This window comes from Convolutriloba macropyga, chromosome 4 (assembly GCF_964194025.1).
Source record: "Convolutriloba macropyga chromosome 4, txConMacr16.3, whole genome shotgun sequence".
Taxonomy (NCBI): Eukaryota; Metazoa; Xenacoelomorpha; order Acoela; family Convolutidae; genus Convolutriloba; species Convolutriloba macropyga.
Window position 1 is genome coordinate 29,036,270 of NC_134471.1, and position 17,590 is coordinate 29,053,859.

At 31.4% G+C, this 17,590-nt stretch overlaps 1 protein-coding gene across 10 annotated transcripts in view; it reads left to right on the forward strand.

Moving 5' to 3' along the window:
* LOC142338368 (uncharacterized) overlaps positions 1-17,590 on the forward strand; it is a 131,915-nt gene that overhangs the window by 85,955 nt on the left and 28,370 nt on the right. For all 10 annotated transcript variants that reach the window (XM_075388088.1, XM_075388083.1, XM_075388080.1 and 7 more), the window contains exons 4-5: positions 10,602-10,778; positions 11,512-11,589. In XM_075388088.1, the coding sequence (XP_075244203.1) occupies positions 10,602-10,778; positions 11,512-11,589 (255 nt within the window). The remainder of the gene's footprint in view (positions 1-10,601; positions 10,779-11,511; positions 11,590-17,590) is intronic.

Consider the following 17,590-nt stretch of genomic DNA (forward strand, 5'->3'; position numbering starts at 1 on the left):
ATATATATATATATATATATATATATTTAAATATATATATATATATATATATATATATATTTAAATATATATATATATATATATATATATATATATATACATATATAAACATACATATATATATATATATATATATATATATATATATATATGTATATATATATATATATATATATATATATATATATATATGTTTAATATATGTTTATATATATATATATATATATATATATATATATGTATATATATATATATAAACATATATTAAACATGTATATATATATATATATAAATTTATATATATATATATATATATATATATATATATAAATTTATATATATATATATATACATGTTTTAATATATGTTTATATATATATATATACATATATATATATATATATATATATATATATATATAAACATATATTAAACATATATATATATATATATATATATATATATATATATATATATACATATATATATATATATATATATATATATATATATATATGTATGTTTATATATGTATATATATATATATATATATATATATATATATATATTTAAATATATATATATATATATATATATATATATTTAAATATATATATATATATATATATATATATATATATTTAAATATATATATATATATATATATATATATATATATATACATATATAAACATACATATATATATATATATATATATATATATATATATATATGTATATATATATATATATATATATATATATATATATATATGTTTAATATATGTTTATATATATATATATATATATATATATATATATATGTATATATATATATATAAACATATATTAAACATGTATATATATATATATATAAATTTATATATATATATATATATATATATATATGTATGTATGTATATGTATATATATATATATATATATATATATATATATATATATATATATATATATATATATATGTATACATATATATATATATATATATATATATATATATATATTCATCAAAGAGAACAAGCACATGCCTTAGTTTACAAAAGGCGATTCTGTGTTTTAATTATAGTTCTCATAGAAGTTAAAATTATAAAGTTCAGTTAGAGTATTTAGATAAAACCGATATAACAATTTTACGATTCTACAGAGCCATTTCATGAAGACTAATTGTAAAAAAGGTAAAACAATTAGTATAGACTAAAAAATACTGGGCATTCATTTTGTGAAGAATAAGTAGTTGCCTCTTTAATTTTTGAGAAGAAAAACCTATGTATGATAAGTGATCAAAAATTATTAATTTCTTAAAATCCACCTGTATGAAAATTTCCACAGCTAATATAAAAGCAATTATTTCAGTATTCGAAATTGAATTATCGGATTTGGGCGACAATTACAACTGGCTTTGAAGTTGGATTAGCGCTGCTTTAGCCACATCAATGCCTAGATAAATTTTAGATACCAATAGATAAATTTTAGCCACCAATAGGTAAATTTTATTTGCAAAAACATGCTCACATGCTTAATTGTCGAACATGGTAACAATAACTGTCTTTATATTCCACTGTCACGAGCTCTCGCTTTCCACAAAACCCGAAAAGTGGAATATGATGACAAAATATGTCACCGTATTCCACAAAATAAGCCGTTTTGTGGAATTTGTGTTAAGCTATTTCAAGTTCCATTTAGTAGGGGCGCTAGACTGTAAAGTTTGGAACTTTGGTCGAGCTTTATCGGAGAACGTCTGGGTTGGAAAAGTTGCTGGACATCACGCACATCAAACGGCGATTGGCTTTGTTATTACATATTTACACGAGTGCTTTGAGCGAGTTTATTGACCCTAAATTACGTTCATTTTCCGTGGGTTCGTTTATCACTTGCAAAATTTCTGTGACTTTGGTAACTTTTTTGCATTATTTTGAAGTGTTTGCAAAATTGCGCAATACCTCAGAATTTTTTTGAAGACTTCAAAACATCAAACAAGTCTTAAATTTTATAGCCCAAGCACCGAACACGTATAGTCTTTATAAAAGTTGCTTTGCGCTGAAATTTAGTTACGGCAAGTTAGTTATAAAATCAGTTAGTTATGGTTATGGTTATGGATATAAGCGGAGAATTGGGAGCAAGTATTGGTTTTGATGGCTTGGTTTACCAAGGGGAATACGATTATCCCAACACTGAAATAAGAGAGAACTTAGTTGGGTCTTACAAAATGGGGGTAAAAAGCGGAGAAAGTTAAAGGATGTTGTGATCTTTCTACCTTTTCCATTTCTCCATTGATATGTAGCTTTTCCTCTCCTTCTTAGATTGGGAATGGCGTTAGTCAGTTAGCTGCTGCTGTATCGGTATTTGACTTTTCCTTCTTTTCTCAGTTGTTATAGAGAAAGTATATAGTTAGTGTATAGATGAAGATTGTTGTTGAAATGAGATGATGCTAACTAAGGGAGGAAAACCCACCTAACCGATATTCCGCGAAGCCGAAAGTTTTCAGACAGATTTAAAATCAATAATCAAGGAATATAATAGCCATTGAGACAGAAGTTCCAAACATGCAAAAAATTTGTTTTCTAAAAAAATTATAATTGATTAGTGAAGAGAAAACTCATCATTGAGATAGCTTCGATAACATAGCAAGTAACATTTTCTGATATTCAATACTAATATCGAAATATTTTTTAGAAAAAAGTTAAAACATCCAACTATTAAACTTTGAAAAAAATGATATTTGCGTTTGTAAACTCGACTGATATAAACTCGGAATTGATAAACATCATCAACTCTCATGAAGCATAGCATCTGTGGTCACTAAAATCAAAAAACAAAATGAATTTTCCCCGAACAGCTTGTTAGTACGCCGAATCATAATCGGTTATGTTAACTATCGGCTAAAAAAGGGGGGCCAGTGAGTGTGGGAATGTGAGTGGTGGGCCATTTAGGTGCACACTCTATAAAGAAAGAGTGGAGGGGAACGGGAAAGGGGGAAGGAAAGAGGGAAGCACAGACGTTATCGCCTCGGCCGGTGAATAAACGGTCCCAGAAGTCAAATTTATCGGTGATGCGCATCGTTTTCAGAATGCCAGCTAAAAGCTGTTCCATACAAAAATCACCCCCCCCCCTCGCCATTTCTCTCCCCCGCTCGCTCCTTACTTTTATCAGCAGTCCCTGAGCTCTGCTGTATAGGTTCTACAGCCCTCTGACCGATCGGGGCTATCTTAGTGTTTTGTGGGTTTATATAAGAGAAAAGGGAATAATATAAATATCGACTTCTGTATTCTGTGTTCTTTTACAGAGCCCACATTTTTCAACAATTTTCCTGTTGATTTTGATTCCATGTCTTAATCATCAGTAACCACGGGACTAACTGACCTCAATTATTCCCCCCTCTCATTTTTGTGTGATAGTGATAATAAGCTTGATAAGAGGTTTGAGTTGGTTTAAAAATCATGCATCAAAAAGAAAAAAAAATTACAAAATTAAATTTATCGGTACGATAAAAGTCAAATATTCATATATAACATTCATCTGTTTCATACAATTTTTTAAAACAGACGGTTTTGTTTTGGGGCAACTGTTTTCTATTTTACCCTCCCTCCGGTTTCAAAATATTTTCTTATGGTGCAAAAATGACGATTACAGTCAATTTTTTTTTAAATAAAAAGACTTCAGCTTGAGCAATGATCCCGAAATTTATAATTTTTCTTTTAAGTTTAGAACCAGAAGCTAGTAAATGTGGTTTTGCACGCCATCAATTGACATATCCTAATCAAACTATGTCTAAAAAGTCACTTGACTGCTCAGAAAAAAGATATAGTTTGAATGTTGCAAATGTTTTAACCATCACCCTTCGAAATTTTAATTTTGACCAAATCATCTGATATAAAGTCTGAGCATTCAAATATGACAGAAGAGCTTGAAAACTCAAAATATTTTTGTACCCATATTACTAATAAGTGCAAGAGCGATTCTTTACATTCCCGGGAATTGATTCTGCTCAGTGAAAATGGCGTTTTAAAGTCTGCTTGACATTATCCCCGAATTTTATGAGAGTGAATTAAACACCTTTTGAGTATTAGTTCACCTCACATTACTAACAGTTAATTTCATGTTGATATTTGCTGATGATTTTTTGTTGATTTTTTAGCCGCAGCTTAGACATCTTCCTGAGTGCATATACAAATGCAACTCCCAACCTATTATCATTTATACATCACATGGTGATATATAGAAACATATTAACGGCAATAAAAGCTTCGTATATCTTGTTGGGTTATAGATGTCAAGGCTTAACATAAAATATCCCACTTTGCAGAAAAAAAAGAATGTTTTCTTTGAATTACAGTACCAAGATATAAGTAATATGCATAAAAAATAAAGCAATATGCTTGCAACAAAAATATTTACATCTAGAAATCTTGGAAGTATAATGAATATATCATCTTTTCAACATGAAATGAACAACTAAACAACAAATTCTCAATTTTTCTCTAGTATGAAAAGCAAGTTTGGAATACTGTTATTTTATTGTTCAGCGGACTATTTAAGAGGACTAATTTTGTCAACCAAAGATCTTGAATTAATATGGCGAGTTTTTGATAATACAGATGAGCAAAAGCGTCTATTCCATAGCCAATTTTATAATTGCTCCGACCCTGCTTACAAAGTGAGGAACTCTATGCTCAATTTGTTTTCTGTTCAACCAATTTCGCCCAATCGATGCATTTATCGTAGAGAGTTGAGGGTTATCACAGAAAGCTCGTCAAGCGTAGACGGCAAATTTTAAAAAAAACTTTTTTCAAATTTTGTCTCTTCCGAGAAGTTATCAAGGTTTAAATGCTTTTTGAAAATTTCACTTTTCAAACTGATTTCAATTGCATTTTGATTACTTTTCTTTGTCTATATGTGTTAACATACTCAATATTTAATTAATTTATTAATTCTAAAGTAACATTGAGGTTTTTTTTGTCTCATTGCGGTTTTCTTAGAATAAAACAGTTTTGGATATAGATTTTTAGGATTTAGAGCCAATTGCTCGTTTTTTTTTTCTGCGGCCATTTGATATCCGTTTTAAATTTTATCCTAACTTTCTGTCAAAGCATATTAAATGCCCGGCACCTTTTTAATGACAAATAATCCCTGTTGTCCGATTTGGCCTCTGCGGAACTAATGATTTTGTTGACTTTGACACTTTTCAGTTTTTGTCAATTTCTTTGTTTTTCTTGGTTTTGTTACTGAGGCTCAAAACTAACAGGCCTCATTGAAGTTCTGACAAAGCTTAAACTAAACTATATAATGTTCCTAAAATATAGTTTATGGCCTTACTCTGAAACTATTGTATTTAGTGAAATTTTTGCAAAGTTTTGAGTTGTGACCATAGATGTTATTTCTGTAGTTTTTTGCTGGGTCGAAAGCGAAGGGTCTTAATGATTTCAGTAGTGTAATAAGGGAATTTTTTGATGGCTGGCGCTCATAGCTAATGGTTTTTATGACTCGACACTGAACATTTTCAAAGCATAACATTTTGGTTCTGACAGTTTATGTCGCTATTTTTATTACCTTCCCATTAAAAATCAATCAAAAAATTTTTCATAAGTCAAGAATAAGGCATACCTAAATCTAACTTTCCCCTTGAATTATCATCTAGTCATGAATGGATAAAAAATGTCGCCTTTTGATTTCATAAATTTTTCTCTATACACTTGGTTTTCCACCCCTTTGTTTTTTTTGTTAAATTTGATTGCTTGTTGTTGGACTTACCAGTTATTCCGATAGCTTGCAGGACAAACTGGTTTTCTAACAAAACTTAAATGAAAATTCAGTGCTGTTTGATTTGACAGCGGACGGTCCTGAACTTTAATTCAAAATTAATACCAGATTTTGGGGGAAAATGGACCACACTTTAGCTAGACAACTTATAATTTATTTTCATTAGCATGATGTCCTAGCCGCTTCACAAATTGCTCTGTGCTTTTGTTTTTTGGTTTCAGTTTTTGAGGAGTCACAATGAGGTCTTATCTGGTTTTTCAAAATTTAGCACACAATTTTTTCGAAAATTTGGTGTATTATTCAAGGTTTTTCAGTTTTTTTTTGTTTTTGCACCTGCGGGATCATATGATTTGATCTAAATTTTAAGAGAAAGTTTTTTAGGTTCCAGTGCAAAAATGACAAACCTTGCTCACGAGTTAGCATGTGGAGAGGTCAAACTTTTTCAACTTCTGCACTAAATTATAAACCGAAGTTGAGCTTCAAGAGTCTAGATGCAATTAATTAGGAGCCAAACAAGTTACAAAAAAATCAGAATGTCGCATATCAGACTTTAAGATTTGAAGTTAACTGGGAAAATGGCATAGATATTGATTTCTAGATCTCATTTTTTATTTGATCAAAATTAATTGTTAACATGATAAAGCTGCCTTTTTACATATTGCGAAATTTTTATTAGATTTGGTTTTATGCCTGTTGTTCCACCTGTTCAGTAGTTCATTCTTGTGACAATTGACCTCACTGATAATGAACTCCTTTAAAACACACGTCAAAATGAACTCTTTTTTATGAACCTATCAGAGATTAAATTGCGAAAATTCAACAACCGAGTTTAGTAAAGGCGATGTCATTGTCTCACTTAATCATACATGTGTCTGAATTGGTCTGTTGGCCATTAAAGATTCTGTTCAATATATTCTTTTATTAAGTTTTTGTCTTTTGTGTTCTTATGGGGTTTTGTTAGTAAGTACCAATACGTCTTGTTGAATTCAAACAGAAGTATAAAGAGAATACATGTCTCTTTTTTTTTATAAATTACGGTATTGATTACTTTGATACTATTTAATTGTTAAAAAATCTGTAATTGTTTCAGGCTAATTTTTGATCTTAGATGCCTCCTGTCGTTTTCTTAAAGTCTGAGTACCGAAAGATTTTGTTGATTGCGGTAATTTCCTAAAGGAAACCTACCAATGGCTGGAGTTCATAGCTAAGAATTTATACGACTGAACATTATTGTTTATTTAAAACAAGGAAAATTAATTTTTCGTTTTGGCAGCTCTGATGTTTTTGTTGCCTGGCTCTACAATCTGCTTAGCAAATTTTGGTAAATATTTGATGCTCAATTTTTTTTTCAATTCTTGAGCCATTACATATACAAAATTGATGCAACAAAACTTGTTGAGAATTGTTGAGTTTTGTCTAGTTTTGATTTTTCATCCAATTGTTTTTTGGTTAAATTTGATTGCTTAGAATCGAGTTTATCATTTTTCTGACATGTCCAATGGGCTTTCGAGGAGGCAAAAATGAAAAATGTGGAAGTTTCCATTTGACAGGGAAAGATTTTTGAAGTTTATATCAAAAATAAAAGGAGACTTTGAAATATTTACGCTTCGATATTGTCCTGTTTACTCGAAAACAATCGTGTTAGACATTCATCCAAGCTGCTCCATACTCAACACTCTGACTCTGTGCTGGTGCTTTATTGTGTCATTTTTCGAAATTTAACGTGAGGTTGCTTTTCGTTTTTAAAATATTAGCAATAAAATTTTTCAAAAAAACCATAATGCAAATCTCTCTTTACAAAATAGTTGTTTCATCATATAAGCTTTGCTCTGAGGTCATTTATGGTTCTTCAAACCTGAACGTTAAAATTGTAATATGCCGGGTGATTACACATTAAGTAAACTCTATTTAATTTTGTTCAAACTTTGCTTTTTCAATTTAATTTTATACGTGAGTGCAAACGTCACTTTGTTTATTTCCGGCACTCATTAATAGGTGGAAGTCGAAAATTTAAAATCTAATCGAATGTAAACAGTTGCCACGTGTTTTTTGGAAGACATTGCTGTTCGAGATTAAGTATTAAAACTTGACATGTTGTTTTTTGTTTCAAATTTTGTTTTTGTTAAATTTAGTTTTTCTCCTGATAAAATTGTTTTTTCCAATTGTCCACTCAAGAATTTGCATGAAAGTTAATATAATGTCTGTTCGGTTTCACTGGGATGAAGATCACTTCCAATATCTACTGTTTAATTCCGGAGAAAACATGCATTACTCTCCAAATTTTTAACGGTGGGATCATTGCAAATATATTACTTAATTGAACTTTTGTAGAAATAGGGACGATTTAAAAGATTTTACCGAAGCAGTTTTGTTTTTCAAAAAAACTTCATGACGCATTGAGTTAATTAATACTATTATTCCCAATATTTCAGCCAACAAAATCAAGTTTTCCAATAACTTGAATAAATTTTTCACCCAGATGTCTACAGCAGTTCTGGGTCTTCTGGTTTTTTTTTGCTTTTAGTCCATTGCTAGCTTTATTTTTTAGTTAAGTTATTTCGAATTTCATATCTCATAGAGCATTAAATCACGCAACACCGCTATTAGATCGATGTTGAATTATTATGAGATCAAAATTTGCAGCCTTAGTTTTAGCGTAATAGTTTTGCGTTGAGATTAGCGTAGATCTTAAAAAATTTTGTGTTCATTTTAGCGTTCACCTTATGCAAATTTGCGTTTCTAAGATTTGATTTTACAAAAATTTGCGTTCCTAGGCGTAGATCTTACCTATTTCAGCGTTTATTTTAGCGTTCACCTTACATAACTTTTATGTTAAGTTTAGCGTAGATCTTAAGTAGTTTTAAGTTGAATTTACCTTAGGTCTTACATAATGTTGCGTTCCAAAGCGTTTTAGCGTTTATTTAAGCGTTCAGCTTCCATAATTTTTGCGTTGAATTTAGCGTAGTTCTAAAATAATTTTGCGGTGAATTTAGCGTTGATCATACCTAATTTTGGGTTGAATTTAGCGTTGATTTCACGCATCATAAAAATGAAGGTGGTTCTTGAGAGTACACAGGTACGATGGCAAAGTGTGCACCGTGGTGGTAAAAGGAGACAAAGACGAAGGAGGTCAGTGGTTCGAGTCGCACAAACAGAGCTCTAAGCGTTGAATTTTTGTACGATTTAAACTAAATTCAACGCAAAATTAGGTAAGATCTACGCTCAGAAACGCAAATCTATGTGAGATCTACGCTTAGAAACGCATAATTATGCAAGATAAACGCTTAGAAAAGTACAACTCAACGCATGTATCGCAAAATTATGTAAGAAAATTGCGGTTGAATTTCTGACTTGTCAACGCTAGTTATCACTTATCTTAGATAATTTTGGCAAAGTTCTTCAGCCCCGGAACGCTTTTTTTGTAAGATACTAAAATATGTAATTAACTTTTTAGTTTGCTACGTTTGATGATGTCGAATTTTCTCTTTTTATCGAAAATTATTGCAAGAATTTTGTTATATTCTCTTGCTATTTGGCAAGCTCTAGATTTTTGGTCATTAAGTGGAAGCGACAATTGCGGCCAAGAGACGTATAAACCTAAAAAAATTGAAACCAAAGAAAACGTTCAACAGACAAAGTAATCCTTGAATTTAATTGTGATATTAATTGCGCTGCATATTTGCCTGCAGGGATAGGTAGTTTTGTACACATAATAGCGCACTGTGCAAATCCTAATATATAATATGCAGCTCCTTGTCAGTAATAGACATAACCTATAGGCAATAAGATCTTGTTGTTTTCGTCCAGAGCAAATAAAATTTTCTTATGTTCCCTTGCAAGAACCATTGAAGAGAAGGTTCCAGATAATTTTCGTAATGAACTGAGAGGGCCAAAGCACCATATGTTTGAAAAAAATCCTCACCAGTTAATGGGATGATCAACAATGTGTTGTGGCATCATCTTAATTAAGAAATATATGAGAATAATAATTTGAGATAGAACAAGTCTAAAACAGGAGAAATCAATTGTGGTTATTTGCACAATAACTTTCACTACTTTTTCACCACGTCTGCGATTAAAGCAACACCATACAGTCCTCGTGTGGTGTAGTATGCACAGGTGCCTTCTTTTGTCAAAAAGTATCATTTCAAAACATTTCATGTGCTAGGATATCAATCAAACTATAGTCTTGAACTTAGTGAGAATTAGAAAGAAAATTTACCTTACAAGATTACAAAGACAAGAGCAAAATTGATTCTAGTCACAAGTTTATCTAAATGAATCGTCAATTAAAGGTGCTTAGAATCAGTATTCGGTTCAAATTGGTGTATCTAGATAACTATTGTTAGAATGAGACTTTTTGAAAAATCTTCCCAGCATGTATTTGTAAAATCTTCCCAGCATGTATTGAATGATTATGATACCACCGGAAATGTGAACGAATTCTTAGAAAAGTGTAAATGCATACGATCTATGGTATCCCTGCAACTGATTTCTAGAAATTTTGCAGACGCAAACTATTTTGGGTAGCCCTTGCGACCCCCAGTCATGGTGCTAAGATTAGTTTTGTATCTTGACTTTCTCGCACTGATAATGGGTATATATACAGCTGATTTTTGAGCCTTTTTTCATCCCCAAAATCAAATCACCATATTGATCTAATAATCAGATCTCTCCTGTAAATCCCTAAGTTCTACCGTAAAATATCATTTTTGTTATTCTTTCATTTTGACAAATTAATTTTTATACTTAGTTAAAAACGCTTTTTATTCCGCTTGGGAAAACCCAACATCATAAAGTAATGAAAGTAAGTGAAATTTCAGTGCTGAAGAAGGGCCAGTTTCCGGGCGCTGAGGTGGACCAGAACATAGTAAACATGTACCCAGACAGACCAATAAGACACAACCCGAATGCAACAGTTGAACAACTGAGGAGATATTCCATCATAGACAGAAAGGGACCCAGCTATGGAAACTTGAGGATAGAAAATCTCAAACCAGGTGACCAACAATTGTCTTTTCCCATCACCAAGGTGTACAGTTTATTTTCAGTTGAAACTGAAATGCGCTGAAAAGCGTTGTGTTTATGTACAAAAGCGCGCTGAAAACCGCAATTTTTTCATATTTTTGCTATTATTTTTGCTATCAGCCTATTAGCTGTAATTCAAACCATTTAGCACCCATTGTCAAAAATTCTTGCATTTCTTACATAATTATGAGCCAAAAATGTACTCACAAATCATTGTGAGGAACAGTCCAAGAATTATTGAAGTATTACATTACCCCCCCCCCCCCTCCGCTCCCCTGGTGTAAATACATCATAATGATGAAATTTTAGAGCGACAATTTGAATAACCCTATGGAATCTAGTGAACACTAAGTATGCTATTAGAAATAGCAGAAAAAAAACTATTAATATTAATCACTTAAATTCTCTTATTGCTTTGGTAGTTTTTCGAAATAGTAACAAGTGGCAGATAGAAAAGTCTGCTTTTTTGAAGTAATTGCCGGTACTTCTGGTTACTCAGAGGCGCTATAATTTTTGATAACGCTATCATTTTGATTACATGTGAGAAAAGCAATAAAGTGATGATTTTTGACAAATCAATTTCTTCTTAATCTTCTCACCTGGTAGAACAAAACGTCTTTTTGCCTGGAACCTGTAACCATTTTTGCGTGATCAAATCAATGCAGTGTGAGTCCCAGTTTGTTGAGTTAATCTGCGGTGTTTTAGAGGACGCAAAGCTGTTTCTGTGTCAGTACAGCAACTCAATGCAGTTGGGAAAAATGATACAAGTCAACGTCACTTCAGGTCAGAATCATTCCTCCCGTTTTCTTATTGAGAACACATCATACAACCAGGTCAAGATGTGCGTTGATTATCACATCACGATTCGGAGAACCCAGAAAACAAAGTCTACAGAACATTTGCATCCGCTGTTCTCGATATTAAAAAAATACTTTGAATTTCTGACTGACAAAAAAAACTGGAGTTTCAATAAAGACAAAGCGATATTAAATCCTCCACTCCGTCTATTTTTGAGACACCTGAAAAAGGAGTTTTTGCTGGTTTAAATTGTTCTTTTGTAAAAAAAAAACGGTTGTGTATTCATTAAAAAAGAAAAAATATCAGTTGTGAATGAATAAAAACAAAAGGGTATCAGTAAAGTCTTTCTCATTACATGGACACGTTCCCTTCAAAATGTGCCTAAAGTCTTACCATAAACGAGGTTGCGTCTTATCATTAACAAGCCACGCCGAGAACGAGCAAGTTTGAAAAGCGAACTAATTTTTGATCATGACTGATTGTTGTGCGGATGGATCAGATCATTAGCAAGAGTCTCGACCTGGTTGATGTTCAATCTCAAACAATAGTAAAGATCCACATCATTCACGATCAAATCTCTATGTCTATTTAAAAAAAACATTAGATGGCAAAACTAATATGAAATCAGATCAAACCTCAATTCAAAAAATAATTTGTACTTCATTACATAAGATATGAGACCCGTCAAAAATGAGACCGCGTAACAGGTCCACAAATAAGAGCAAAATGGGCGAAGTTCGAATAAACGTTTGTATTTTTGAAAACAACCAGTTTCAAATGGATTAAATTTGATTAAAACCAATACGCATCGACTCGGACCAAAAAGAAGATTCATTTAATTTTCATAGGAAGCAATTAGGACCCGTAAAAACCGGCTACAAAAAAACGGCAAGAGCAAAAAAGAATCAATTAAAATTAACAAGAAAAAGTTGAGAAATTGTCGCAAACGTTGAATTTCTTGAGCTAATTAGCTACCAAATGATGACGAGATAGGAAATTTTCAGAAATATACATATCGAATAAATAAATAACGAATAAAATACAATAATGCCACGCTAAAGGGACGATGAAACCTGTTGTTAATAGGACTACTAGAAGAGATAATAATAAAAATCAAACAAAAGCTTTAATTACGACCAAAACTTTATGTCTATATTGAAAATATTGTACAAAATCAAAATTCCATCAGATAAAAACTCAGCAAAACAAATTAACTTATATTTGATTAGAAAAATATTGTGACCTGTCCTCAATGCGACTGGGTAACAGCTCGACAAAAAGGAGCGAAAATTTGCGAAGTTCAAAAATACGTTTCGAAATTTTACCATAATTAATTTTAAAGTGATTAATATCACTATATTTTTTAGAAATCACTAAAGTGTTCATTCATATCTCCATAGAGAGCAATTGAGACCTGTCTTTAAAGATCTCAAACATTTTTTGAACTCTCATAATAACAGTAGTAACAGAGCCGTGAAACCAAATGTTGAAAATTAGACCGTTACAAAAACAAATTGTAGCTCAATAAAAACGGGTTGTGACCTGTCTTTAATGAGACTAAGCTACAAACCGACCAAAAAATATTTATATAAATGGCAACGCTCAAAAATCGAAAAAAAAAATTTTGAGACAATTTTTTTTTAAAATAAGAAAAAAAAGATTTCAACAAAAAAAGCTGCAATAAGTTGCAACACCTCAGTAAGCCAATTGGACCTGTTATTAATGAGACTAAGTCAAGGCACATTATTAAAGGCACGATAATCGTAAGATGCTATCTGCAAGAACTGTAAATCTTCACTGGCTTCTCATCTAAAGATCAATGGGTCTTCCGTATAAAAGGACAAGGTGGAAGTGACATCAAAGAGAAACCCAATAACTGAACAGTATAGAAATCTCAATTTTTTTTAGTAAACCAAATGGCCCAAGCTGTCATTCAAAACATATAACCAAACGAGAAAACAATGTTGGAATCAACAAAAGTAGTTGAAAATTTCATTAGTGAGATTGAGTTACATTGTGACAAAAATAAAAGCAAAAAGAAGACCGTTGAAAAAAATATTTTTTTAAAAAAGCTTATTTGAAGTTATTATAACAAACAGCTTTATATTGAAGTCTTTAAATTGGTTCAACTACAAAACCTGCAGAAGCCTTTAAGGCCTATCGCTATCAAGTATATATCGTTCAACAACAAAAAGAGAGACAAAGATAAGCAAAATTTGACAAAAAAGTGTCCACCTAATGTTGCGAGAGAATTTTGCCGCAGCCCAAGTGCATAAAAATTTCATCAAAAAGAATTAAAATATTCCGGTACGCCTGTTTTAAAGCTGTGAACTTTTTCATAATGTGCGTACGCACATTATGTTCCGACCCGGCTCATCCGTATTTTTTCGATTGTCTACCAAAAGAGAAAGAAAGAAAACTTCCAAAAATTCACATATCGTTCAACAAACAACAAAATAAAAAAGTAATGCTGGATTAAAAGGCAGATGAGTCTTGACATTAATGAAAACTAGACAAGAAAGGTATAAAAATAGCAAACATTTATTACGACCAATCCTTGATGTCTATTTAAAAAAACAATTGATGGTAAAATTAATATGGAATCAGATCAACCCTTAATTCAAAAATTAATCTGTACCTCAAAAGATAAGATATAAGACCTGTCAATAATGAGACTGGGTAATAGGTCCACATATAAGTGCAAATTGGGCGAAGTTGGAATAAACCTTTGTATTCTTAAAACAACCAATTTCAAATAGATTAAACTTAATTAAAACCAATACGCATCGACTCGGACCAAAAAAAGATTCATTTAGTTTTCATAGAAAGCAACATTTAACAGTATAGAAATCTCAAACTTTTTTATTAAACTAAATGGTCAAAGCTTTCATTCAAAACATATAACCAAACGAGCAAACATGCAACCAACCGGGAACCGATAAATTAAATATAAAACCTTTTCTGACATTTTTAGGTCTGGACTTTGTCTGATTTTACTGAGACTACGCCAGAGGTTCAGAAAAATTCGACAAAAGTCATATGAGACCTTAGATAACAACTGAAAGCATTGTCTAGGTTCACTAAAACCTCTTAAAAATACATTTAGATCTTTGATTGGGCACATTAAGTCATTGGACTACAGAAAGCATAACGAATGAACGAAAAACATAAGAAAACCATAAAAATTTTACGAAAATAATTGATCAGAGAGCCGTAAAAACCATGAGCTTAACTATGAAACCATAATAAATGACCAATGTTCTTTTTTTACGTAAATAGTTTCCGTCAATAATTGAGCCCTGATGTGAAATTTTTGTCAGTATTTACATAAAAACTACAAATGCGGAAATATTTGTTTGAAAAAGGCCGCACCCCACTAAAATCTAAAGATTTTTATAACGTAAGGATCCATGTTGAGATCAAGATCAGCCCAGATATTGCTCCGCGGCTTAGAAAACACTCAATTGTTCAAATGATTGCAAAATAGACCATTTTTTAAGCAAAAAATTTCAGAATATCAAAAACAAAATATGTATTTTGTATAAATATCTAATCTAAATTTGCAGAAAACTGGCAAAATTATAATTCCAGAAGACTCTTGAAGCCAATGGGAGTACAACTCGCTCTTTTTGAGCTTTAAAAAAATTTGGCCGCAGTTTTACAGTTTTAGGGTGTCTGCTTCCAGCAAATTGTAAAAAAAACGGGCTAAAAAAGCATATATGGTCCCAGTTTTGACAAAGAAAGTCTGAATTTTGAAAAATTTAGCGTAAAATAAAAACTCGGATCGACCAATTCAGCAACACTCATCAATCTTGAAAGATAAGCTCATCAACACAACATACAATTTTGACGTTAACACTTTTGACATATTTTAGCAAAAGTGATAAAAATAGGTCAACAATATCAAAAATGTGAATAAAAATAACGGGATATCGTCTTCTATTCACAAATTTTTAAACCTAAAAAATTCTCTGTAATAAACAAAGTTCTAAAAAATCTTTTTAATTCCATAATCTACGTTGGATGGGTTTTTAATGATATCACTCACAACTCTCTACAATGATTATATCGATCGGCCAAAATTGACTGAATAAAAAAACCCATATGAGTATATAGTTCCTCCGCCCACCAAAGTTGGTCGGAGCAACTAAACTTGACAATATGTGCACAAGGAAATCAACTCTTAATGTTGCTTAAGCTATAATGTCTCAGAATCTACAACAAGTGTTTTATTCGAAAATGCCTTGGTATGACCTGCTCTCGGGCTTAGAGAAAATTGGCGGCCTGTACTGTTAGGGTATTTTACTTCTGTGGTTTCTTTTCACTTTGCTATTGTTCAAACATCTTGCGTACAACCCTACTCTTTTTTTAAGTAAATTTTATAGTACTTTTCTAGTCATTTTTCTCGATAGTCGTTTGTATTGGTTTTGTCTTAATTACTTTATTTGCTTTTTTTATTTGGTGCGCGTGGTCTACTTATATTCTACTAACATTCGATCGTCGCAATTTGCTTATGTTTTTATACCTCTGTTCTTTTATTAACCCTTTGGGTGGCTTAATTGTTGAGTTTAGTTTAGTTCTGAAGATAACGTTTCTATAAAATTTAATGGCTTCAAGAATGAATTTCACAATTTCCTGGAATGAATTTCTGTCCTTACAAAACGGCAGAATCCTCTGCTAAATTGTTTCCTGCTTTTAAAAGCAAGAAGATATTTGACTTCTTGTTTCTAAATTGGTACATATTTTAGTTGCGTTTAACCAAAGCTTAATCTCAAATGTTTTTGGGTTGTCTTGAGCCTCGATACCGTGTCCAATCTTTTCATGTTTTCAATATAAATTTTGCTTTTTGTTTTTCCCGCAATCCTGTTTTTCGGGTTGGAATTTTTTGGAGTTAAAGCTACTCTGCTAAATCGCTCTGCAAGTTGTTAGTTGATACTGTGGTGGCTGTTTGTAAATTGCTAGTTTGTGGTTTACTGTCCGTAACTGCTTTGTTTTCCGCTGTTTGTATTACTGAACTGTCTTTTTCAGGAAGTATTTTTTTTATTGTCTGTTTTTGGTTTTGTTACTTCTGCATACTCTCTGCAAGCGTACAGTTTTTCCACATTTTGAAACTTTCACGTTTTTCGCCCTTCATATTCTTTTGTGGCAGAGAGAAGGTTTTTCTTCGCAGATGTAATTAAATTGGATTTTTGGATTTCATGATTTCCAAGTTTTTCTGGTTGTTTCTGCTTTTGTTTCCAGGACTTCTTTTCATTTTTTTATTGTTGTTGTTTCGGTGTAGATTCTCCTGAAATTCTTCTAATGTTTTCTTTTTTTCTGGGTAGTTGTCTGCTTGAGCTTTATGTCATGTTTTGGTATGATCATGTTTTGGCAGAAATTTTCCAAGTAATCTGTTGGGTTGATGTCGGACTCTTGACATGTAACAGCTGATAATTTTGCACAACCACATTAAAACAAAGCTCATTGTAACGAAGTGGTTCGAATGAAGCGTCAATTAGAATGCGTACACAAAGAAATCAACACCCAAAGTTCATTTGCTTTAGTTTTTCTGAGTTTATGGCCTCTAATTTAATGCCTTTCTCTGACACGATTTTTGTAGCCTCTCATGTTTGATAGAGATTGTTTTAACGCAATGTGCAATTGCACATTGTGTTAGAACATTCTCTATCAAACAAGAGAGGCTACTAAAATGGTGGTAGAAACCAATGTCTGTAACAATCAATGTCAGAGAGTGTTGTGGTTAACAACCTTTTGACCTTCATATTGCGAGAGCTTCAAAACTTCAATTCAAAATGACTTCTTCAACAAACGCAACATTAAATTACCACGTGACTTGAACCAAGAAATCATAATTTCATCTGATTTTATCAACAACACTTGTTTCCTTTTGAGCTTGAGTTCTTCTTAAGCATAAAGCATTTAAGTCTTTAAAGCGTTTAAAGCAAGTCTAATCAACAAAAATAAGTGTTGCGACGCAACATTTAAT